General features: G+C 50.6%; 1 protein-coding gene across 2 annotated transcripts in view; it reads left to right on the forward strand.

The window, feature by feature from the left end:
- Nucleotides 1-7290: 7290 nt before the first annotated feature.
- Nucleotides 7291-24876, forward strand: part of LOC134433268 (serine/threonine-protein phosphatase 4 catalytic subunit-like) — a 30598-nt gene continuing 13012 nt past the window's right edge. Inside the window, exons 1-6 of one of the 2 annotated variants that reach the window (XM_063182141.1) lie at nt 7291-7325; nt 9616-9727; nt 13814-13865; nt 15709-15763; nt 17496-17596; nt 22564-22737. In XM_063182141.1, the coding sequence (XP_063038211.1) occupies nt 9630-9727; nt 13814-13865; nt 15709-15763; nt 17496-17596; nt 22564-22737 (480 nt within the window). In that variant the 5' untranslated portion in view covers nt 7291-7325; nt 9616-9629. Of the gene's footprint in view, nt 7326-9615; nt 9728-13813; nt 13866-15708; nt 15764-17495; nt 17597-22563; nt 22738-24876 lie in introns of those variants that run through there. The other variant, XM_063182140.1, reaches the window with a different exon arrangement.

Consider the following 24876-nt stretch of genomic DNA (forward strand, 5'->3'; position numbering starts at 1 on the left):
TAGACCACACCCACAAAATGCTGACACATGACAGGCCACGCCCTCAAAATGGCTTCCAGACCACGCCCCCAATATGGCAGACAACTCACAGGCCACGCCTCCAAAATATGCTGAGACCACGCCCCCAAGATGGCTGACAATGTGGAGGCCACACCCCCAAAATGGCGTCTTGGCCACGCCCCCAAGATGGCCGACATCTCGCAGGCCACGCCCCCAAATTTGTGAAGAGGCCACGCCACAAAATGGCCGACAAATCACAGGCCACGCCCCCAAGATGGCCCCAACTCGCAGGCCACGCCCCCAAATTTGTGCAGAGGTCACGCCCACAAAATGGCCGACACATGGCAGGCCACGCCCCCAAATGGCATTTGGGCCACGCCCCCAAGATGGCCGACAATGTGCAGGCCACGCCCCCAAGATGTGTGGCCACGCCCACAAAATGGCTGACACGTCACAGACCACGCCCCCAAATGGCCAACTCCTAGCAGGCCACGCCCCCAAGATGGCCGACGACACACAGGCCACGCCCCCAGAGATGTGTGGCCACGCCCACAAAATGGCTGGCGGGTCACAGGCCACGCCCACAAATAAAGCTGAGGCCACGCCCCCAAGATGATTGACAACCCACAGGACACGCCCCCAGGGGGCGGGGAGGGGATTGGGACAAACTGGGAGGGACTGGGAGGGACTGGGAGGGACTGGGTTATACTGGGAGGGACTGGGAGGGGTTATTGGGGACTGGTTTATACTGGAGGGGATTGGGACAAACTGGACAAACTGGGACAAACTGGGACAAACTGGGATGGGATTGGAACAAACTGGGATGGACTGGGTTATACTGGGACTGACTGGGAGGGACTGGGCTGGACTGGGATGGGACTGGGAATGAACTGGACTGGGATGGGATTGGAACAAACTGGGATGGGACTGGTTTATACTGGGAGGGACTGGGAGGGGATTGGGGCAAACTGGGATGGGACTGGGAGAGACTGGGATGGGACTGGTTTATACTGGGAGGGACTGGGGGGGGTTAAAAGGGGACTGGGATGGACTGGGACAAACTGGGAGGGACTGGGTTATACTGGGAGGGACCGGGAGGGGATTGGGGCAAACTGGGATGGGACTGGGATAAACTGGGATGGACTGGGAGGGATTGGGGCAAACTGGGATGGGACTGGGATGGGACTGGGATAAACTGGGATGGACTGGGAGGGGTTATTGGGGACTGGGAGGGACTGGTTTATACTGGGACAGACTGGGAGGGGTTATTGGGGACTGGTTTATACTGGGAGGGGATTGGGACAAACTGGGAGGGACTGGGATGGACTGGGATGGGATTGGAACAAACTGGGATGGACTGGGTTATACTGGGACTGACTGGGAGGGACTGGGATGGACTGGGACAGACTGGGAATGAACTGGGAGTGGGATGGGTTGGAACAAACTGGGATGGGACTGGTTTATACTGGGAGGGACTGGGATGGACTGGGATTAACTGGGATGGGATTGGGTCAAACTGGGGCTAACTGGGATGGGACTGGTTTATACTGGGAGGGACTGGGAGGGGTTAAAAGGGGACTGGGATGGACTGGATAAACTGGGATGTGACAGGTTTATACTGGGAGGGGATTGGGGTAAACTGGGATGTGACTGGTTTATACTGGGAGGAACTGGGACAGACTGGGATGGGACTGGTTTATACTGGGGGGAATGGGAGGGGACTGGGATGGACTGGGAGGCAATTGGAGCAAACTGGAATGGGACTGGTTTATACTGGGAGGGACTGGGATAAACTGGGATGGGACTGGTTTATACTGGGAGGGACTGGGATGGGATTGGGGCAAACTGGGATGGGACTGGTTTATACTGGAGGGATTGGGAGGGGTTAAAAGGGAACTGGGTTATACTGGGACAGACTGGGACAGACTGGGATGGACTGGGAGGCAATTGGAGCAAACTGGGAGGGGATTTGAACAAACTGGGATTAACTGGGATGGACTGGGAGGGTTAATGGGGAACTGGGAGGGACTGGGATGGGACTGGTTTATACTGGGAGGGGTTAAAAGGGGACTGGGAGGGGCTGGGAGGGATTGGGAACAAACTGGGATGGACTGGGAGGGACTGGGACAAACTGGGAGTGACTGGGACAAACTGGGAGTGACTGGGAGTGGGACTGGTTTATACTGGGATGAACTGAGGGGGGTTAATGGGGACTGGGAGGAACTGGGTCAAACTGGGACTAACTGGGATGGGACTGGTTTATACTGGGAGGGGGCTGGGAGGGGATTGGGAACAAACTGGGATGGACTGGGAGGGACTGGGACAAACTGGGAGTGACTGGGAGTGGGACTGGTTTATACTGGGATGGGTTAATGGCGGACTGGGTTATACTGGGAGGGGATTGGGATAAACTGGGACAAACTGGGATGGACTGGGAGGGGATTGGAACAAACTGGGATGGACTGGGAGTGACTGGGAGGGGATTGGGATGGGACTGGTTTATACTGGGACAGACTGGGAGGGGTTAATGGGGGACTGGATTGTACTGGGAGGGGATTGGGACAAACTGGGGCAAACTGGGATGGACTGGGAGGGACTGGGTTATACTGGAGGGGATTGGGGTAAACTGGGATAGGACTGGTTTATACTGGGAGGGACTGGGAGGGATTGGGATGGGACTGGTTTATACTGGGAGGACTGGGAGGGGTTAATGGGGGACTGGTTTATACTGGGAGGGCATTGGAACAAACTGGGGGCAAACTGGGATGGGACTGGGAGGGACTGGGAGGGACTGGGTTATACTGGGGCAAACTGGGATGGACTGGGCTGGACTGGGAGTGGGATGGGTTGGAACAAACTGGGATGGGACTGGTTTATACTGGGAGGGACTGGGAGGGGTTAATGGGGAACTGGGAGGGACTGGGATGGGACTGGTTTATACTGGGAGGGACTGGGAGTGACTGGGAGGGGATTGGGAACAAACTGGGAGTGACTGGGAGTGGGACTGGTTTATACTGGGATGGGTTAATGGCGGACTGGGTTATACTGGGAGGGGATTGGGACAAACTGGGACAAACTGGGATGGACTGGGAGGGACTGGGACGGACTGGGAGGGGATTGGGATGGGACTGGTTTATACTGGGATGGGTTAATGGCGGACTGGGTTATACTGGGAGGGGATTGGGATAAACTGGGACAAACTGGGACGGACTGGGAGGGGATTGGAACAAACTGGGATGGACTGGGAGTGACTGGGAGGGGATTGGGATGGGACTGGTTTATACTGGGAGGGACTGGGAGGGGTTAAAAGGGGACTGGGTTGTACTGGGAGGGGATTGGAACAAACTGGGACAAACTGGGAGGGACTGGGAGGGACTGGGAATGAACTGGGAGTGGGATGGGTTGGAACAAACTGGGATGGGACTGGTTTATACTGGGAGGGACTGGGAGGGGTTAATGGGGGACTGGGAGGAACTGGGTCAAACTGGGACTAACTGGGATGGGACTGGTTTATACTGGGAGGGACTGGGAGGGGTTAATGGCGGACTGGTTTATACTGGGAGGGGATTGGACCAAACTGGGACAAACTGGGATGGACTGGGAGGGACTGGGAGGGGTTAAAAGGGGACTGGGAGGGACTGGGACAGACTGGGATGGGACTGGTTTATACTGGGAGGGACTGGGGGGGGTTAAAAGGGGACTGGGATGGACTGGGACAAACTGGGAGGGACTGGGATGGACTGGGAGGGGTTAATGGGGAACTGGGAGGGGACTGGGATGGGACTGGTTTATACTGGGAGGGACTGGGATGGGACTGGTTTATACTGGGAGGGGTTAAAAGGGGACTGGGAGGGGACTGGGAGGGGATTGGGACAAACTGGGACTAACAGGGGCAAACTGGGAGTGACTGGGATGGGACTGGTTTATACTGGAGGCACTGGGAGGGATTGGGACAAACTGGGATGGGACTGGGACAAACTGGGAGGGACTGGGAGGGGATTGGAACAAACTGGGACAAACTGGGATGGGACTGGTTTATACTGGGATAAACTGGGAGGGGTTAATGGGGGACTGGTTTATACTGGGAGGGGATTGGGACAAACTGGGATGGACTGGGAGGGACTGGGAGAGACTGGGTTATACTGGGACTGACTGGGAGGGACTGGGCTGGACTGGGATGGACTGGGAATGAACTGGGAGTGGGATGGGTTGGAACAAACTGGGATGGGACTGGTTTATACTGGGAGGGACTGGGGTGGACTGGGATTAACTGGGAGGGGTTAATGGGGGACTGGGTTTATACTGGGAGGGGATTGGGACAAACTGGGACAAACTGGGATGGACTGGGAGGGACTGGGGGGGGTTAAAAGGGGACTGGGATGGACTGGGACAAACTGGGAGGGACTGGTTTATACTGGGAGGGACTGGGAGGGGATTGGGGCAAACTGGGATGGGACTGGTTTATACTGGAGGGACTGGGATGGACTGGGAGAAACTGGGAGGGGTTAATGGGGGACTGGTTTATACTGGGAGGGGATTGGGACAAACTGGGACAAACTGGGAGGGACTGGGACAAACTGGGACAAACTGGGATGAACTGGGACGAACTGGGACAGACTGGGATGAACTGGGACAAACTGGGATGAACTGGGACAAACTGGGAGGGACTGGGACGAACTGGGATGAACTGGGATGAACTGGGAGGGACTGGGATGGACTGGGATGAACTGGGATGGACTGGGATGGACTGGGGCAAAACTGGTACAAACTGGGACAAACTGGGACGAACTGGGATGAACTGGGACAAACTGGGACAAACTGGGATGAACTGGGAGGGACTGGGACAAACTGGGATGAACTGGATGGACTGGGATGAACTGGGAGTGACTGGGAGGGACTGGGACAAACTGGATGAACTGGGATGAAATGGGACAAACTGGGACGAACTGGGAGGGACTGGGACAAACTGGGACAAACTGGGATGAACTGGGAGGGACTGGGATGAACTGGGAGTGACTGGGAGGGACTGGGACGAACTGGGATGAACTGGGATGAACTGGGATGAACTGGGACGAACTGGGACAAACTGGGACGAACTGGGATGAACTGGGACGAACTGGGACGAACTGGGACAAACTGGGATGAACTGGGATGGACTGGGATGAACTGGGACAAACTGGGAGGAACTGGATGAACTGGGATGAACTGGGAGGGACTGGGATGAACTGGGAGTGACTGGGACAAACTGGGACAAACTGGGATGGACTGGGATGAACTGGGAGGGACTGGGACAAACTGGGACAAACTGGGACAAACTGGGACAAACTGGGATGAACTGGGAGGGACTGGGACAAACTGGGACAAACTGGGACGAACTGGGATGAACTGGGAGGGACTGGACAAACTGGGACAAAACTGGGACAAACTGGGACAAACTGGGATGAACTGGGATGAACTGGATGGACTGGGATGAACTGGGAGGGACTGGGATGGACTGGACAAACTGGGACAAACTGGGATGAACTGGGAGGGACTGGGATGAACTGGGACAAACTGGGATGAACTGGGATGAACTGGGAGGGACTGGGATGGACTGGGACAAACTGGGACGAACTAGGACAAACTGGGATGAACTGGGATGAACTGGGACAAACTGGGACAGACTGGGATGAACTGGGATGAACTGGGATGGACTGGGAGGGACTGGGAGGGACTGGGAGGGACTGGGACAAACTGGGACAAACTGGGACAAACTGGGAGGGACTGGGACAAACTGGGATGAACTGGGACAAACTGGGATGAATTGGATGAACTGGGATGAACTGGGACAAACTGGGATGGACTGGGATGAACTGGGACAAACTGGGATGAACTGGGATGAACTGGGATGAACTGGGATGTACTGGGATGGACTGGGATGAACTGGGATGAACTGGGATGAACTGGGAGGGACTGGACAAACTGGGACAAACTGGGACAAACTGGGACAAACTGGGATGAACTGGGATGAACTGGGATGGACTGGGACAAACTGGGACAAACTGGGATGAACTGGGAGGGACTGGGATGAACTGGGACGAACTGGGATGAACTGGGATGAACTGGGGACGAACTGGGATGAACTGGGACAAGCTGGGACAAACTGGGATGAACTGGGATGAACTGGGATGAACTGGGATGAACTGGGAGGGACTGGACAAACTGGGATGAACTGGGATGAACTGGGACAAACTGGGATGGACTGGGACAAACTGGGACAGACTGGGATGAACTGGAACAAACTGGGACAAACTGGGATGAACTGGGATGAACTGGGATGAACTGGGACAAACTGGGACAAACTGGGACAAACTGGGATGAACTGGGATGAACTGGGACAAACTGGGAGGAACTGGGACAAACTGGATGAACTGGGACAAACTGGGACAAACTGGGATGAACTGGGATGAAGTGGGATGAACTGGGACAAACTGGGATGAACTGGGACAAACTGGGATGAACTGGGAGTGACTGGGACAAACTGGGACGAACTGGGACGAACTGGACAAACTGGGACAAACTGGGACAAACTGGGATGAACTGGGATGAACTGGGACAAACTGGGACAAACTGGGACAAACTGGGATGAACTGGGATGAACTGGGAGGGACTGGGATGAACTGGGACAAACTGGGACAAACTGGGATGAACTGGGACGAACTGGGACAAACTGGGATGAACTGGGAGGGACTGGGACAAACTGGGATGGACTGGGACAAACTGGGATGAACTGGGACAAACTGGGACAGACTGGATGAACTGGAACAAACTGGGACGAACTGGGATGAACTGGGACGAACTGGGAGGGACTGGGATGAACTGGGAGGGACTGGATGGACTGGGATGAACTGGGACAAACTGGGACAAACTGGGATGAACTGGGACAAACTGGGACAAACTGGGATGAACTGGGAGGGACTGGGATGAACTGGGAGGAACTGGGACAAACTGGGACGAACTGGGACAAACTGGGAGTGACTGGGACAAACTGGGACAAACTGGGACAAACTGGGACAAACTGGGAGTGACTGGGCCGGGATTTGTTTTCCCTTCCCCCACACATTTGGGGATTTTTTCTCCTTTCCCGCCAAATTCCCCCGACCTCGCTCCATTTCCCGCCTTTCCCTTTAAACCCCGCGACTTTTTTCACGCCCTTCCCCCCCCCCGCCATTTTCGCGACTTTTTTGCCGCTTCCCCGCCGCCATTTTAGCTCCTCCTTCCCCTTCACTTCCGGTCCGCCACTTCCGGGCTGGGCGTGGCCGGAAGTGACGCCAGCGGCGGCAGCGGTTGGGTCCGGGCCGGGATTTTTGGGGCCGATTTCGCCGATTTTGGATTTTTTTTTTGTTTCTTTTTGAAATTTTTTGGGGTTTTTTGGGGTTTCTCGAAGGTTCCGCGAGAACTCTGAGGGGGTTTGGGGGTTCCCGAGGGGGTTTGGGGGGTCCCGGGTGGGATTTTGAGGCCTTGTGGGGCCATTGGGGGAATTTGGGGGATTTTTTTGGGGATTTTTTTGGGGATTTTTGGGGGATTTGAGGGAAAATTTTGGGGTTTTGGGGAATTTGGGGCGGATTTGGGGCAGTTTTGGGGCCACTTGGGGGCGTTTGGGGCTTTGGGGGCATTTGAGGGAATTTTTGGGGGAAATTTTTGGGATTTTAGGGCAATTTTGGGGCACTTTTGGGGCCATTTTTGGGGTAATTTTGGGGCCATTTTTGGGATTTTAGGGCAACTTTTGGGGCAATTTTGGGACCATTTTTAGAGGAATATTGGGGGAATTTTGGGCCCATTTTGGGGAATTTTTGGGCCATTTTTGGGGCCATTTTTAGGGGAAGTTTTGGGCCATTTTTGGTGGAATTTTGGGGCATTTTGGGCCCATTTTGGGGCATTTTTGGGGGAATTTTGGGGCCATTTTGGGGCCATTTTTGAGGGAATTTTGGGGGAAATTTTTGGGATTTTAGGGCAACTTTTGGGGCATTTTGGGGCCACTTTGAGAAGAATTTGGAGAGAATTTTGGGGGGAATTTTGGGGCATTTTGGGGGCATTTTAGGGGAAATTTTGGGGCCATTTTTGGAGGAATTTTGAGGCATTTTTGGGGGAATTTTGGGGCCATTTTGAGGGGAATTTTGGGGCATTTTGGGGCCATTTTTTGGAGGGGAATTTTGGGCCATTTTGGGGCCACTTTTGAGGGAATTTTGGGGGAAATTTTTAGGATTTTAGGGCAACTTTTGGGGCATTTTGGGGCCACTTTGAGAAGAATTTGGAGAGAAATTTGGGGCATTTTTGGGGGAATTTTGGGGCCATTTTGGGGGGAATTTCCGGGCATTTTTGGGGGAATTTTGGGGCATTTTTGGGGCCATTTTTAGAGGGATTTTGGAGCATTTTTGTGGGAATTTGGGGCCATTTTCGGGGAACTTTTGGGGGAATTTTTGGGGCCAATTTCGGGTGAATTTTGGGGCCATTTTTGGTGGAATTTGGGGCAAATTTTGCGTCATTTTAGGGGGGATTTTTGGGGAGATTTGGGGGAATTTTTGGGGAATTTTGGGGCCATTTTTGGGGGGAATTTTGGGGATTTTTTGGGGCCATTTTGAGGGGAATTTTGGGGCATTTTGGGGCCATTTTGGGGCCATTTTTGAGGAATTTTGGGGGAAATTTTTGGGATTTTGGGGCAACTTTTGGGGCACTTTTGGAGCATTTTGGGGCCACTTTGAGAAGAATTTGGAGAGAATTTTGGGGCACTTTTGGGGGAATTGTGGGGGAATTTTGGGGCACTTTTGGGCAATTTGAGGGGAATTTTGGGGCATTTTGGGGCCATTTCTGGGGGAATTTTGGGGCCATTTTGGGACCATTTTTCGAGGAATTTTGAGGGAACTTCGGGGCCATTTTGGGGAATTTTGGCGTCATTTTTGGGGCCAATTTTTGGGCCCATTTTCGAGGGCAATTTTGGGCCATTTTGGGGGGAATTTTGGGGAATTTTGAGCCATTTTTGTGGAATTTTGGGGCCATTTTTAGAGGGATTTTGGGGGGATTTTTGGAGCATTTTTGTGGGAATTTGGGGCCATTTCAGGGGAACTTTTGGGGCCATTTTTGGGGCATTTTGGGGGGAATTTTGGGGGAATTTTTGGGGCATTTTAGGGGGAATTTTTGGGGCTGATTTTGGGGCCACATTTGGGGCATTTTTGGGGGCATTTTGGGGAATTTTTGGGAATTTTGGGGAATTTTTGGGCAATTTTGGGGGAATTTTGGGGCATTTTTGGGGGGATTTTGGGGCATTTTGGGGCCGTTTTTGAGGGGAATTTTGGGCATTTTTGAGCCATTTTTGGGGCATTTTGGGGGAATTTTGGGGGAATTTTTGGGAATTTTGGGGGGAATTTTGAGGAATTTTTGGGCCATTTTTGGGTGGATTTGGGGAAATTTTGGGGAATTTTTGGGGGAATTTTTGGGGGAATTTTGGGAGAATTTGGGAATTTTTGGGGAATTTTGGGGGAATTTTGGGAGAATTTTGGGGAATTTTTAATTAATTCCCCCTCCAAGCCCTCTAAGAGGATGTTAATGAGCTAATGAACGTTATTAATTAATTATCAGGCGCTAATTAAGCCATGGGGGAGCTGAGCGACCTGGACCGGCAGATCGAGCAGCTGCGGCGCTGCGAGCTCATCAAGGAGAGCGAGGTCAAGGCCCTCTGCGCCAAGGCCCGGTAATTAGCGCTAATTAATCACTAATTAATGGGAATTAATAGTCATTATTAGTCATTGAATGATTATTAGTGGGATTGAAGGTTCATTAATCGTCATTAATGGGCATCAAGGAGAGCGAGGTCAAGGCCCTCTGCGCCAAGGCCCGGTAATTAGCGCTAATTAACGCTAATTAATAACTAATAATAGTCATTATTAGTCAATGAATGGTTATTAGTGGGTTTAAAGGTTCATTAATGGGCATTAATGGCTGATAAACCTCGTTAGTGCTCATCAAGGAGAGCCAGGTCAAGGCCCTGTGGGCCAAGGCCCGGTAATTAGCGCTAATTAATCACTAATTAATAGTTATTAGTAGTCATTGAATGGTTATTACGGGGTTTGAAGGTTCATTAATGGTCATTAATTGTCATTAATGGGCATCAAGGAGAGCGAGGTCAAAGCCCTGTGCGCCAAGGCCCGGTAATTAGTGCTAATTAATCACTAATTAATACTCTTCAATTGGTTATTAGTGGGTTTATTCCTTGATTTTTGCTATTTAATGCTCATTAATGGTCATTAATGGCTGATAAACCTCATTAGAGCTCATCAAGGAGAGCGAGGTCAAGGCCCTCTGCGCCAAGGCCTGGTAATTAGCGCTAATTAATGCTAATTAATGGGAATTAATAGTCATTATTAGTCATTGAATGATTATTAGTGGGTTAAAAAGTTCATTAATGCTCATTAATGGGCATTAGTGGTCATTAATTGTCATTAATGGGCATCAAAGTCCAACTTTTGTGTTCCCAGCCCGGTAATTAACGCTAATTAATGGTAATTAATGGGAATTAATAGTCCTTATTAGTCATTGAATGGTTATTAGTGGGTTTAAAGGTTCATTAATGGGCATTAATCGTCATTAACGGGCATTAATAGGCATCAAGGTCAAGGCCCTCTGCGCCAAGGCCCGGTAATTAGCACTAATTAATCACTAATTAATAGTCATTATTAGTCATTGGGTGGTTAATAGTGGTTATTGAGGGGTCTGGGCCCTAATTAGTGCTCATTAATGGCCATTAATGGGCATCAAAGTCCAACTGTTGTGTTCGCAGCGCGGTAATTAGCGCTAATTAATGGTAATTAGGATTAATTGGTTATTAATAGTTTTATTCCATTATTTTGGCTGTTTAATGGTCATTAATGATCGCTAATTGTCATTAATGGTGATCAAAGTCCAAGTTCTGTGTGTTAAACCTGGTAATTAATAAAATTGACGCTAATTAACGCCAATTAATATTAATTAATTGACTAATAATGCGTTCATTGTTGTTAGCTTGTTAGTGCTCATTAATGGTCATTAATGGTAATTAATGGGCATTAATGGGCATCAAGGAGCGCGAGGTCAAGGCCCTGTGCGCCAAGGCCCGGTAATTAGCCTTAGGCTAATTAATCACTAATTAATAACTAATTAATATTCATTGATAGTCATTGGGTGGTTAATAGTGGGTTTAAAAGTTCATTAATGGTCATTAATTGTCATTAATGGTCATTAATGGGCATTAAGGTCAAGGCCCTGTGTGCCAAGGCCCGGTAATTAGCGCTAATTAACGCTAATTAATATTCATTAATTGCTTATTAATGGGTTTAAATTTTTTTTTGGTAATTAGTGGTAATTAGAGGTCATTAATGGTCATTAATGGTCATCAAAGTCCAAGTTTTGTGTTTCAAGCCCGGTAATTAGTTATTAATTAACTAATTAATAACTAATTAATATTCATGAATAGTCATGGAGTGGTTATTAGGGGCTTTGAACGTTAATTAATGGTCATTAATGGTGATTATTGGTCATTAATGGTAATTACTGGGCTTCAAAGCCCTGCTTGTCAAACCTGGTAATTAACGCTAATAAATAACTAATTAATGCTAATTGATATTCATAGAATGGGTGTTAATGGCTTTCGACCTTTATTAATGCTAATTAATGGTAATTAATGGTCATTAATGGGCATTAATGGTCATTAAGGAGAGCCAGGTCAAAGCCTGTGCACCAAGGCCCGGTAATTAGCGCTAATTAATGTTAATTATTACTAATTAGTAGTCATTGAGCGGCTATTAGTGGTTATTGAGAGGGTTAATGGTTCATTATTAGTAATTAATGGTCATTAATGGTCATTAATGGTCATTAATGCTCATTAAGGAGAGCCAGGGCAAAGCCCTGTGCACCAAGGCCCGGTAATTAATGCTAATTAATACAATTTAATTAATTAATTGGTTATTAGTGGTTTATTTCTTTATTATTGCTAATTATTGGTAATTATTGTTCATTAGTGGGCATTAATGCTCATTAAGGAGAGCCAGGGAAAAGCCCTGAGTGCAATGGCCCGGTCATTAGCGCTAATTAGTGCTAATTAATAATTACTTAATATTCATTAATTGGTTATTCGTGGTTATTGAGGGGTTTGAATGTTAATTAATGGTAATTAATGGTCATTAGTGCTCATCAAGGAGAGCGTGGTCAAAGCCCCGTGTGCAAAAGCCCGGTAGTTAACACTAATTAATTTAATTAATAATTAATTAATATTCATTAGTTGGTTATTTGTGGTTATTGAGGGCTTTGAATGTTAATTAGTGCTAATTACTGGTCATTAATGCTCATCAAGGAGAGCCAGGGCAAAGCGCCGCGTGCAAAAAGCCCGCTAATTAATGCTAATTAATACGATTTAATTAATCAATTGGTTATTAGTGGGTTTATTTCTTTATTATTGCTAATTATTGGCAATTATTAGTCATTAATGGGCATTAATGCTCATCAAGGAGAGCGCGGTCAAAGCCGGTGTGCAAAAGCCCGCTAATTAACGCTAATTAACGCTAAATAACGCTAAATAACGCTAATTAACACTCACAGGATGGTTATTAATTGCTTTTAATTACCGTTAATTACTGCTAATTGTTTTGAATTTTTGCTGGTTGCCGCTAATTGGGATTAATGAATGGCGTGATTAATTGCGATGAATTGAATTGTGAATGGAACGGTGATTAATGAATTCATTAATCACCGCTTTAACACATCCAACTCGGACTTTGATGGCCGTTAATGACAATTAATTCATTAACGTCGGTCGGGGTTGATTTCAGGCAACGGCTTGATGATAATGGCTGTTAATGAGCAATTAATGATTAATAATTAATGATTAATAATTAATGATCAATCATTAATGGTTAATGATTAATAATTAATGACTAATGGTTAATGATTAATAATTAATAATTAGCAATTAGTGATTAAAAATTAATGATTAAAAGTTAATGATTAATGATTAATATGAATAAATAATAATTGATAGCTAATGATTAGTGATTAATAAGTAATGATTAATCATTAATGGTTAATAATTAGTGATTAATAATTAATGACTAATGTTTAATATTAATAATTCATAATTGTTTTATGATTAATAATGATTAATATTTAGTTATTAATAATTAATTATTAATAATTAATGATTAAAGATTAATATTAATAAATAGTTGATAGTTAATGATTAATGATTAATAACTAATGGTTAATCATTAATGGTTAATAATTAATGATTAATAATTAATGATTAATAATTAATTAATAATGAATAATATTAATAATTCATAACTGCTTTTGTGATTAATAATTAATGATTAATATTTAGCTATTAATAGTTAATTATTAAAAATTAATGATTAGAGATTAATATTAATAAATAACACTTGATAGTTAATGATTAATGATCAATAAGTAATGATTAATCATTAATGGTTAATAATTAATGATTAATAATTAGTTGCTAATGATTGATATTAATAAATCATAATTGATTATTTATGATTAATAATTATTAATATTTAGTTGTTAATAATTAATTATTAAAAGTTAATGATTAGATATTAATATTAATAAATAACAGTTGATCGTTAATGATTAATGATTAATAAGTAATGATTAATCATCAATGGTTAATAATTAATGATTAATAATTAATTACTAATGATTAGTAATTCATAATTGATGATTAGTGATTAATAATTAATAATTAATGATTAATAATTAATGATTAATGATTGATAATTGCTGTTGTCAGGGAGATCCTGGTGGAGGAGAGCAACGTGCAGCGCGTCGACTCCCCGGTCACCGTGAGTGCCCAAATTGCCACAAAATTCCGAAAATTTTCCACAAAATTCCCAAATTTCCCCGAAATTCCACAAAATTCCCATAATTTCCCTGAAATTCTGGACATTTCCCCCAAATTCCGGAAAATTTTCCACAAAACTCCGGAAAATTTCCCAAAATTCTGGAATTTTCCCCAAATTTGTGGAAAATTCCCCCAAAATTCCCGAAAGTTCCCCAAAATTCCCCAATATTAACCAAAATTCTGGAAATTTTCTGGAAATTTCCCAAAAATTCCCAAAAAATTCTGGAAAATTCCCCAAAATTCTGGAAAATTTCCCAAAATTCTGGAATTTTCCCCACATTTCTGGAAATTTGCCCCCAAAATTCCTGAAAGTTCCTCAAAATTCCGGAAAATTCTGCGAAATTCCACAAAATTTGACAAAATTCTGGAAATTTCCCTGAAATCAGGAAAATTCCCCTAAATTCTGGAAATTCCCCCAAATTCCCCAAAATTCTGGAAAATTCCCCAAATTCTTGAAAATTCCCCCAAATTCTTGAAAATTCCCCAAGATTCCACAAAATTCCCAAAAATTGTGGAAATTCCCCCAAATTCTGGGAAATTACGGAAAATTCCCAAAATTCCCCCAAAATCTGGAAAATTTCCCAAAATGCCGGAAATTCCACAAAATTCTGGAAAATTCTCCAAAACTCCCCAAAATCTGCAGAACTCCACAAAATTCTGGAAAATTCCCCAAAATTCCGGAAAATTCCCCAAACCGAAAATTTTGTGATATTTTGGGTGGTTCTGGGTGGTTTCGGGATCATTTGGGTGCTTTGTGGTGTTTTGGGCAGATTTTGGGATGATTTGGATGTTTTGTGAGAATTTGGGGTGATTTGGGGGCGATTGGAGTATTTTGGGTGAATTTTGTGATGTTTTTGGGTGAATTTTTGTGGGTTTTGTGATATTTTTGGGTGAATTTTGGGGTGATTTGGGGGAATTTTGGGTGGATTTTTTGGTGACTTTGGGTGATTCTGTGATATTTTGTAATATTTTGGCTGGGTTTTGATGATTTTGGGATAACTTGAGAATTTTGGGTGAATTTTGGGTGGGTTTTGGGTGAGTTTTGGGTGACTTTTGGGGTGATTTGGATATTTTGAGATATTTTGTGATATTTTGGGTGATTTTGGGATAATTTGAGTATTTTGGGTGGATTTTGTGAAATTTTGGGTGGTTTTGGGCTATTTTGGGGATATTTTGGGGTTATTGGGGTGATTTTGGTACAATTTGGACATTTTGAGTGAATTTGGGTGGTTTTGGGGATATTTTGGGTGATTTTGGGTGGTTTTGGGGTCATTTGGGTGCTCTGATATTTTGGGTGGGTTTTGGGTGAATTTTGGGTGATTTTGAGAAGATTTCAGTGTTTTGGGTGGATTTTGGGCTATTTTGGGGACATTTTTTGGGGGGATTTTGGGGTTATTGGGGTGATTTTGGTACTATTTGGACATTTTGGGTGATTTTGGGTGGTTTTGGGTGGATTTTGGGTGATTTTGGGTGATTTTGGGTGACTTCTGGGATGATTTGGATATTTTGTGGTATTTGGGGTGAATTCAGGGCTCATTTGGATATTTTGGGTGAATTTTGGGTGATTTTGGGACATTTGGGGTGAATTTTGGGATGTTTTGTGACATTTTGGGTGATTTTGGGTGGATTTTGGGTGATTTTGGGTGAATTTTATGATATTTTGGGTGGATTTTGGGTGAATTTTGGGTGAATTTTGGGTGGATTTTGGGATGATTTGGATATTTTGTGATATTTTGTGACATTTTGGGTGGATTTTGGGGTGATTTTGGGTCGTTTCCCCCCAGGTGTGCGGGGACATCCACGGGCAGTTCTACGACCTCAAGGAGCTCTTCCGGGTCAGTGACCCCCAGTGACCCCTGTGTGACCCCGAGTGACACCTGAGTGACCCCTGAGTGACCCCGAGTGAACCTGAGTGACCCAGAATGACCCCCAGTGACCCCTGGGTGACCCTGAGTGACCCCGAGTGACCCTGAGTGACCCCGAGTGACCCCTGAGTGACCCTGGGGTGACCCTGAGTGACCCCTGAGTGACCCCAAGTGACCCCGAGTGACCCCTGAGTGACCCCGAGTGAGACCCCGAGTGACCCCAAGTGACCCCTGAGTGACCCCGAGTGATCCCAAGTGACCCCTGGGTGACCCTGAGTGACCCCGGGTGACCAATGAGTGACCCCTGAGTGACCCCGAGTGACCCCTGAGTGACCCCGAGTGATCCCAAGTGACCCCTGAGTGACCCCCGAGTGACCCCGAGTGACCCGAGTGACTGAGTGAACCTGAGTGACCCTGAGTGACCCCGAGTGACCCTGAGTGACCCTGGGTGACCTCGAGTGACCCCTGAGTGACCCTGAGTGACCCTGAGTGACCCCGGGTGACCCCGAGTGACCCTGGGTGACCCCTGAGTGACCCCGAGTGACCCGGAGTGACCTCTGAGTGACCCTGAGTGACCCTGAGTGACCCCGGGGTGACCCCTGAGTGACCAATGAGTGACCCTGAGTGACCCCTGAGTGACCAATGAGTGACCCTGAGTGACCCCTGAGTGACCCCGAGTGACCCCCGAGTGACCCAGAGTGACCCTGAGTGACCAATGAGTGACCTCGAGTGACCCCGAGTGACCCCGGGTGACCCCTGAGTGACCCCTGAGTGACCCCGGGTGACCTCGAGTGACCCCGAGTGACCCCGAGTGACCCCGAGTGTCCCTGAGTGACCCCGAGTGATCCCGAGTGACCCCGAGTGACCCCGGGTGACCCCGAGTGACCCTGAGTGACCCTGAGTGACCCTGAGTGACCCCGAGTGACCCTGAGTGACCTTTGAGTGACCCAAAGTGACCCCTGAGTGACCTGAGTGACCCCTGAGTGACCAATGAGTGACCTCGAGTGACCCCGAGTGACCCTGAGTGACCCCGAGTGACCCCTGAGTGACCCCGAGTGACCCCTGAGTGACCCTGAGTGACCCTGAGTGACCCCGAGTGACCCTGAGTGACCTTTGAGTGACCCAAAGTGACCCCTGAGTGACCCTGAGTGACCCCTGAGTGACCAATGAGTGACCTCGAGTGACCCCGAGTGACCCCTGAGTGACCCCGAGTGACCCCTGAGTGACCCTTGGCCCAAAAATGCCCTAAAAATCCCCAAAAAAAAGAGTTCAGAAACAGCACAAAAATGCCCCAAAATGGCTCCAAAATTCCCCCATAAAACGTTCAAAAATTCCACAAATATGCCCCTAAAAATCCTCCAAAAGTGGCCCAAAAATGCTTAAAAAAATCGGCAAAACACGTCCCAAAATGGCTGAAAAACGGCCCAAAAATGGCCCAAAATGGCCCCAAAATTGTTCCAAAAATTGCCCAAAAATTGCCCAGAAATGACCCCAAAAATGCCCCCAAAAATTGCCCAAAAATTCCCCAAAATGATCCAAAAATGTCTCTCCCCTGTCCCTCGCTGTGCCCAATTCTGTGAATTTTTGGGTGAATTTCGCTGATTTTTGGGGCCGATTCGGTGAATTTCGGGGTGGAATCTTGAGGCTTTTCTGTGATTTTTTTTGGGGCTTTCCCGTCGCTCACCTGTCCCGTCTCACCTGCGCAGGTGGGCGGGATGTCCCGGAGACCAATTACCTGTTCATGGGCGACTTCGTCGACCGCGGCTTCTACAGCGTGGAGACCTTCCTGCTGCTGCTGGCGCTCAAGGTGAGACAGGTGTGCACAGGTGGGACACACCTGGACAGGTGTGACAGGTACACACAGGTGTGACACACCTGGGACAGGTGTGACAGGTACAGACAGCGTGGAGACCTTCCTGCTGCTGCTGGCGCTCAAGGTGAGACAGGTGGGGCACACCTGGACAGGTGTGCACAGGTTGTGCTCAGGTGTGACACACCTGGACAGGTACAGACAGGTACAGACAGTGTAGAGACCTTCCTGCTGCTGCTGGCGCTCAGGTGAGAGCACCTGGACAGGTGTGCACAGGTGTGCACAGGTGTGACAGGTACAGACAGTGTGGAGACCTTCCTGCTGCTGCTGGCGCTGAGGGTGAGACAGGTGGGACACACCTGGACAGGTACAGACAGGTACAGACAGGTGTGGCACGGGTGTGACAGGTGTGATGGGTGTGACACACCTGGACAGGTGTGACAGGTACAGACAGCGTGGAGACCTTCCTGCTGCTGCTGGCGCTCAAGGTGAGACAGGTGGGACACACCTAGGACAGGTGTGCATGGGTGTGCACAGGTGTTGACACACCTGGACAGGTGTGCTCAGGGTGCGACAGGTACAGACAGGTGTGACACACCTGGACAGGTACAGACAGGTACAGACAGGTACAGACAGGTGTGCACAGGTGTGACGGGTGTGACACACCTGGGCAGGTACAGACAGGTACAGACAGCGTGGAGACCTTCCTGCTGCTGCTGGCGCTCAAGGTGAGAGCACCTGGACAGGTGTGCTCAGGTGTGATGGTGTTACACACCTGGACAGGTGTGACAGGTACAGACAGGTGTGACACACCTGGGTAGGTACAGAGAGGTACAGACAGGTGTGACACACCTGGACAGGTACAGACAGCGTGGAGACGTTTCTGCTGCTGCTGGTGCTCAAGGTGAGAGCACCTGGACAGGTGTGCATGGGTGTGATGGGTGTGACACACCTGGACAGGTGTGCACAGGTACAGACAGGGTGTGATAGGTGTGATACACCTGGACAGGTACAGACAGGTACAGACAGGTGTGACACACCTGGGACAGGCACAGACAGGTGTGGCACACCTGGACAGGTACAGACAGGTGTGACACACCTGGGACAGGCACAGACAGGTGTGACACACCTGGACAGGTACAGACAGCGTGGAGACCTTCCTGCTGCTGCTGGCGCTCAAGGTGAGAGCACCTGGACAGGTGTGCACAGGTGCGACAGGTACAGACAGGTGTGACACACCTGGACAGGTACAGACAGGTACAGACAGGTGTGCACGGGTGTGACAGGTGTGCACAGGTACAGACAGGTGTGACAGGTACAGACAGCGTGGAGACCTTCCTGCTGCTGCTGGCGCTCAAGGTGAGAGCACCTGGGACAGGTACAGACAGGTACAGAGAGGTACAGACAGGTGTGCACGGGTTGTGACGGGTGTGACACACTTGGGACAGGTGTGACAGTACAGACAGCGTGGAGACGTTTTTGCTGCTGCTGGCGCTCAAGATGAGAGCACCTGGACAGGTGTGCACAGGTGTGATAGTGTGACACACCTGGACAGGTGTGCACAGGCACAGACAGGTGTGACACACCTGGACAGGTACAGACAGGTGTGACAGGTACAGACAGGTGTGACACACCTGGGACAGGCACAGACAGGTGTGACACACCTGGGACAGGTGTGCACAGGTACAGACAGGTGTGACACACCTGGACAGGTACAGACAGCGTGGAGACCTTCCTGCTGCTGCTGGCGCTCAAGGTGAGAGCACCTGGACAGGTGTGCACGGGTGTGCATGGGTGTGCTCAGGTGTGACACACCTGGACAGGTACAGACAGCGTGGAGACGTTTCTGCTGCTGCTGACGCTCAAGGTGAGCTCACCTGGACAAGGTGTGCACAGGTGTGATGATGTTACACACCTGGACAGGTGTGCACAGGTACAGACAGATGTGATGGGTGTGACACACCTGGACAGGTACAGACAGGTACAGACAGCGTGGAGACCTTCCTGCTGCTGCTGGCGCTCAAGGTGAGACAGGTGGGACACACCTGGGACAGGTGTGCACGGGTGTGCTCAGGTGTGCACAGGTGTGACAGGTACAGACAGGTACAGACAGGTGGGACACACCTGGACAGGTACAGACAGGTGTGACAGGTACAGACAGGCGTGTCACACCTGGGACGGGCACAGACAGGTGTGACGGGTACAGACAGGTTGTGCACAGGTGTGATGGGTGTGAGCACACCCCTCACACTGTGTCATACCCAGTACACGTGTGTTATAAATGTCTCAGGTGTGACCCAGGTGTGTCACCTGTGCCCAGGTGCGGTACCCGGACCGGATCACGCTGATCCGCGGCAACCACGAGTCGCGGCAAATCACGCAGGTGTGGCACAGGTGATGCCATAGGTGTGTCATACATGACCCAGGTGTGTCGTACCTGACCCAGGTGTGTTACCTGTGTCCAGGTGCGGTGCCCGGACCGGGTCACGCTGATCCGGGGCAATCACGAGTCGTGGCAGATCACGCAGGTGTGGCACAGGTGTGCTGTACGTGGCACAGGTGATGCCATAGGTGTGTCATACATGACCCAGGTGTGTCATACCTTACCTGACCCAGGTGTGTTACCTGTGCCCAGGTGCGGTGCCCGGACCGGATCACGCTGATCAGGGGTAATCACGAGTCGCGGCAGATCACGCAGGTGTGGCACAGGTGTGCTGTGCGTAGCACAGGTGACACCGTAGATAGGTTATACATAGCACAGGTGTGTCATACGTGACTCAGGTGTGTCTCACCTGCCCAGGTGCGGTACCCGGACCGGATCACGCTGATCCGCAGTAACCACGAGTCGCGGCAGATCACGCAGGTGTGGCACAGGTGATGCCATAGGTGTGTCATACGTGATCCATGTATGCTGTACCTGACCCAGGTGTGTCTCACCTGCCCAGGTGCGGTACCCGGACCGGGTCACGCTGATCCGCGGCAACCACGAGTCGCGGCAGATCACGCAGGTGTGGCACAGGTGTGGCACACACAGCACAGGTGACACCGTAGATAGGTTATACATAGCACAGGTGTGTCATACATGATCCATGTATGCTGTACCTGACTCAGGTGTGTCTCACCTGCCCAGGTGCGGTACCCGGACCGGATCACGCTGATCAGGGGTAACCACGAGTCCCGTCAGATCACGCAGGTATGGCACAGGTGTGCTGTGCGTAGCACAGGTGACACCGTAGGTGTGTCACACACAGCACAGGTGTGTCATACATGACTCAGGTGTGACCCAGGTGTGTCTCACCTGCCCAGGTGCGGTACCCGGACCGGATCACGCTGATCAGGGGTAACCACGAGTCCCGTCAGATCACGCAGGTATGGCACAGGTGTGCTGTGCGTAGCACAGGTGACACCGTAGGTGTGTCACACACAGCACAGGTGTGTCATACATGACTCAGGTGTGACCCAGGTGTGTCTCACCTGCCCAGGTGCGGTACCCGGACCGGATCACGCTGATCCGGGGCAACCACGAGTCGCGGCAGATCACGCAGGTGTGGCACAGGTGTGGCACACACAGCACAGGTGACACCGTGGATAGGTTATACATAGCACAGGTGTGTCATACCTGACGCAGGTGTGTCACACATGGCACAGGTGTGGTACCCAGGTGTGTTACCTGTGCCCAGGTGCGGTACCCGGACCGGATCACGCTGATCAGGGGTAACCACAAGTCACGGCAGATCACGCAGGTGTGGCACAGGTGTGCTGTGTGTGGCACAGGTGATGCCATGGATAGGTTATACATAGCACAGGTGTGTCACACACAGCACAGGTGTGTCATACATGACTCAGGTGTGACCCAGGTGTGTTACCTGTGCCCAGGTGCGGTACCCGGACCGGATCACGCTGATCCGGGGGTAACCACGAGTCGCGGCAGATCACGCAGGTGTGGCACAGGTGTGGCACACACAGCACAGGTGACACCGTGGATAGGTTATACATAGCACAGGTGTGTCATACCTGACGCAGGTGTGTCACACACGGCACAGGTGCAGTACCCAGGTGTGTTACCTGTGCCCAGGTGCGGTGCCCAGACCGGATCACGCTGATCCGGGGTAACCACGAGTCGCGGCAGGTCACGCAGGTGTGGCACAGGTGTGCTGTGTGTGGCACACGTGATGCCATGGATAGGTTATACATAGCACAGGTGTGTCACACGCAGCACAGGTGTGTCATACATGACCCAGGTGTGACCCAGCTGTGTCTCACCTGCCCAGGTGCGGTACCCGGACCGGGTCACGCTGATCCGCCACAATCACGAGTCGCGGCAGATCACGCAGGTGTGGCACAGGTGTGCTGTACGTGGCACAGGTGACACCGTAGATAGGTTATACATAGCACAGGTGTGTCATACATGACTCAGGTGTGTCACACACAGCACAGGTGTGACTCAGGTGTGTTACCTGTGCCCAGGTGCGGTACCCGGACCGGATCACGCTGATCCGCGGTAACCACGAGTCGCGGCAGATCACGCAGGTGTGGCACAGGTGTGCTGTACGTGGCACAGGTGACACCGTAGATAGGTTATACATAGCACAGGTGTGTCATACATGACTCAGGTGTGACCCAGGTGTGTTACCTGTGTCCAGGTGAGGTGCCCAGACCGGGTCACGCTGATCCGCCACAATCACGAGTCGCGGCAGATCACGCAGGTGTGGCACAGGTGACACCATAGGTGTGTCACACGCAGCACAGGTGTGTCATACCTGACCCAGGTGTGACCCAGCTGTGTCTCACCTGTCCAGGTGCGGTACCCGGACCGGGTCACGCTGATCCGGGGCAATCACGAGTCGCGGCAGATCACGCAGGTGTGGCACAGGTGTGTCACACACGGCACAGGTGACACCATAGGTGTGTCATACGTGACTCAGTTGTGTCGTACCTGACCCAGGTGTGTCTCACCTGCCCAGGTGCGGTACCCGGACCGGATCACGCTGATCAGGGGCAATCACGAGTCGCGTCAGATCACGCAGGTTTACGGCTTCTACGACGAGTGCCTGCGCAAGTACGGCTCGGTCACCGTGTGGCGCTACTGCACCGAGATCTTCGACTACCTGAGCCTGTCGGCCATCATCGACGGCAAGGTCAGCGCACCCGGGCACACCTGGGGGGGATAGAAACACACCTGGGCACACCTGGGCACACCTGGGGGATAGGGGCACACCTGGGCACACACCTGAGGGGGATAGGAACACACCTGGGCACACGTGGGATGTAGCTGGGCGCACCCGTGATACACCTGGGACACACCTGGGAGGGGTAGGAACACACCTGGGCACACCTGGGGGCACCTGGGCACACCTGGGGGCACCTGGGGCATCTGGGGGCACAGTGGGGGCACCTGGGCACACCTGGGACACACCTGGGGGCACCTGGGCACACACCTGGGGGCACCTGGGCACACCTGGGGGCACCTGGGACACACCTGGGACACACCTGGGCACACCTGGGCACACCTGGGGCGGGTGGGACACTGAGGTGTGGCACTGCCTGAGCCTGTCGGCCACCATCGATGGCAAGGTGAGCACACCTGGGCACACCTGGGGGGATAGGAACACACCTGGGCACACCTGGGGGCACATGGGGGCACCTGGGAAGGGTTTGGGCACACCTGGGACACACCTGGGCGTGCCTGGGCACACGTGGGATGTAGCTGGACACGCCCATGATACACCTGGGGGCACCTGGGAGGGATTTGGGGACACCTGGGCACACCTGGGCACACCTGGGCACACGTGGGATGTAGCTGGGCGCACCCGTGATACACCTGGGACACACCTGGGAGGGGTAGGAACACACCTGGGCACACACCTGGGGGCACCTGGGCACACCTGGGGCGGGTGGGACACTGAGGTGTGGCACTGCCTGAGCCTGTCGGCCATCATCGACGGCAAGGTGAGCGCACCTGGGCACACCTGGGGGGGATAGAAACACACCTGGGCACACCTGGGGGGGATAGAAACACACCTGGGGGCACCTGGGCACACCTGGGGCATCTGGGGGCACAGTGGGGGCATCTGGGCACACCTGGGGCGGGTGGGACACTGAGGTGTGGCACTACCTGAGCCTGTCGGCCACCATCGACGGCAAGGTCAGCGCACCTGGGCACACCTGGGGGCACCTGGGGGGGATAGAAACACACCTGGGCACACCTGGGGGCACATGGGGGCACCTGGGCACACCTGGGCACACCTGGGCGCACCTGGGGGAGAGAAATGGGGAAAACTGGGGGAAAATGAGGGGAAAACCAGTGAAAGTGAGGGGTTTGGGCACACCTGGGCACACCTGGGAGGGGTAGGAACACACCTGGGCACACCTGGGCACAGCTGGGAGGGGTTTGGGGACACCTGGGCACACCTGGGGACACCTGGGAGGGATAGGAACACACCTGGGCACACCTGGGCATACCTGAGGGGATCGGAACACACCTGGGCACACCTGGGGGTACATGGGGGCACCTGGGAGGGGTAGGAACACACCTGGGCACACCTGGGCACAGCTGGGCATACCTGAGGGGGATCGGAGCACACCTGGGCACACCAGGGCACAGCTGGGAGGGGTAATGGGCACACCTCAGGAGGCGCGAGGAACACACCTGGGCACCAAAATGACCCAAATGTGTAAAATGTCTCAAACACCCCAAAAACCCCAAAATACCCAAAAATCCCAAATGTCCAAAATTGCCGATTTTAACCCAAAATGCCCCAAAATTTTCAGATTTTCTGTGTCCACGGGGGCTTCTCGCCGTCCATCCAGACCCTGGACCAGATCCCTGTCCCAAATACCCCAAATACTCCAAAAACCCAAAACCCCCAAATTCCCCAAAATACCCAAAAATCCCAAATGTCCAAAATTGCCGATTTTAACCCAAAATGTCCCAAAATTTTCAGATTTTCTGCGTGCACGGGGGCCTCTCGCCGTCCATCCAGACCCTGGCCCCCAATACCCCAAAATGACCCAAAAAACCCCAAATATCCCAAAATACCCCAAAAACCCCAAAATACCCAGAAATCAAAAATGCCCAAAATTGCCGATTTTAACCCAAAACGCCCCAAAATTTTCAGATTTTCTGCGTCCACGGGGGCCTCTCCCTGTTCCTTTTCCTGTCCACAATGACCCCAAATACCCCAAATACCCCCAAAAATCCCAAATACCCCAAAATATCCCAAACATCCCCAAAAACCCCAAAATACCCAAAACCCAAAAATGTCCAAAATTGCCGA

The sequence above is a fragment of the Melospiza melodia genome, unplaced genomic scaffold, assembly GCF_035770615.1.
Source record: "Melospiza melodia melodia isolate bMelMel2 unplaced genomic scaffold, bMelMel2.pri scaffold_157, whole genome shotgun sequence".
NCBI lineage: Eukaryota > Metazoa > Chordata > Aves > Passeriformes > Passerellidae > Melospiza > Melospiza melodia.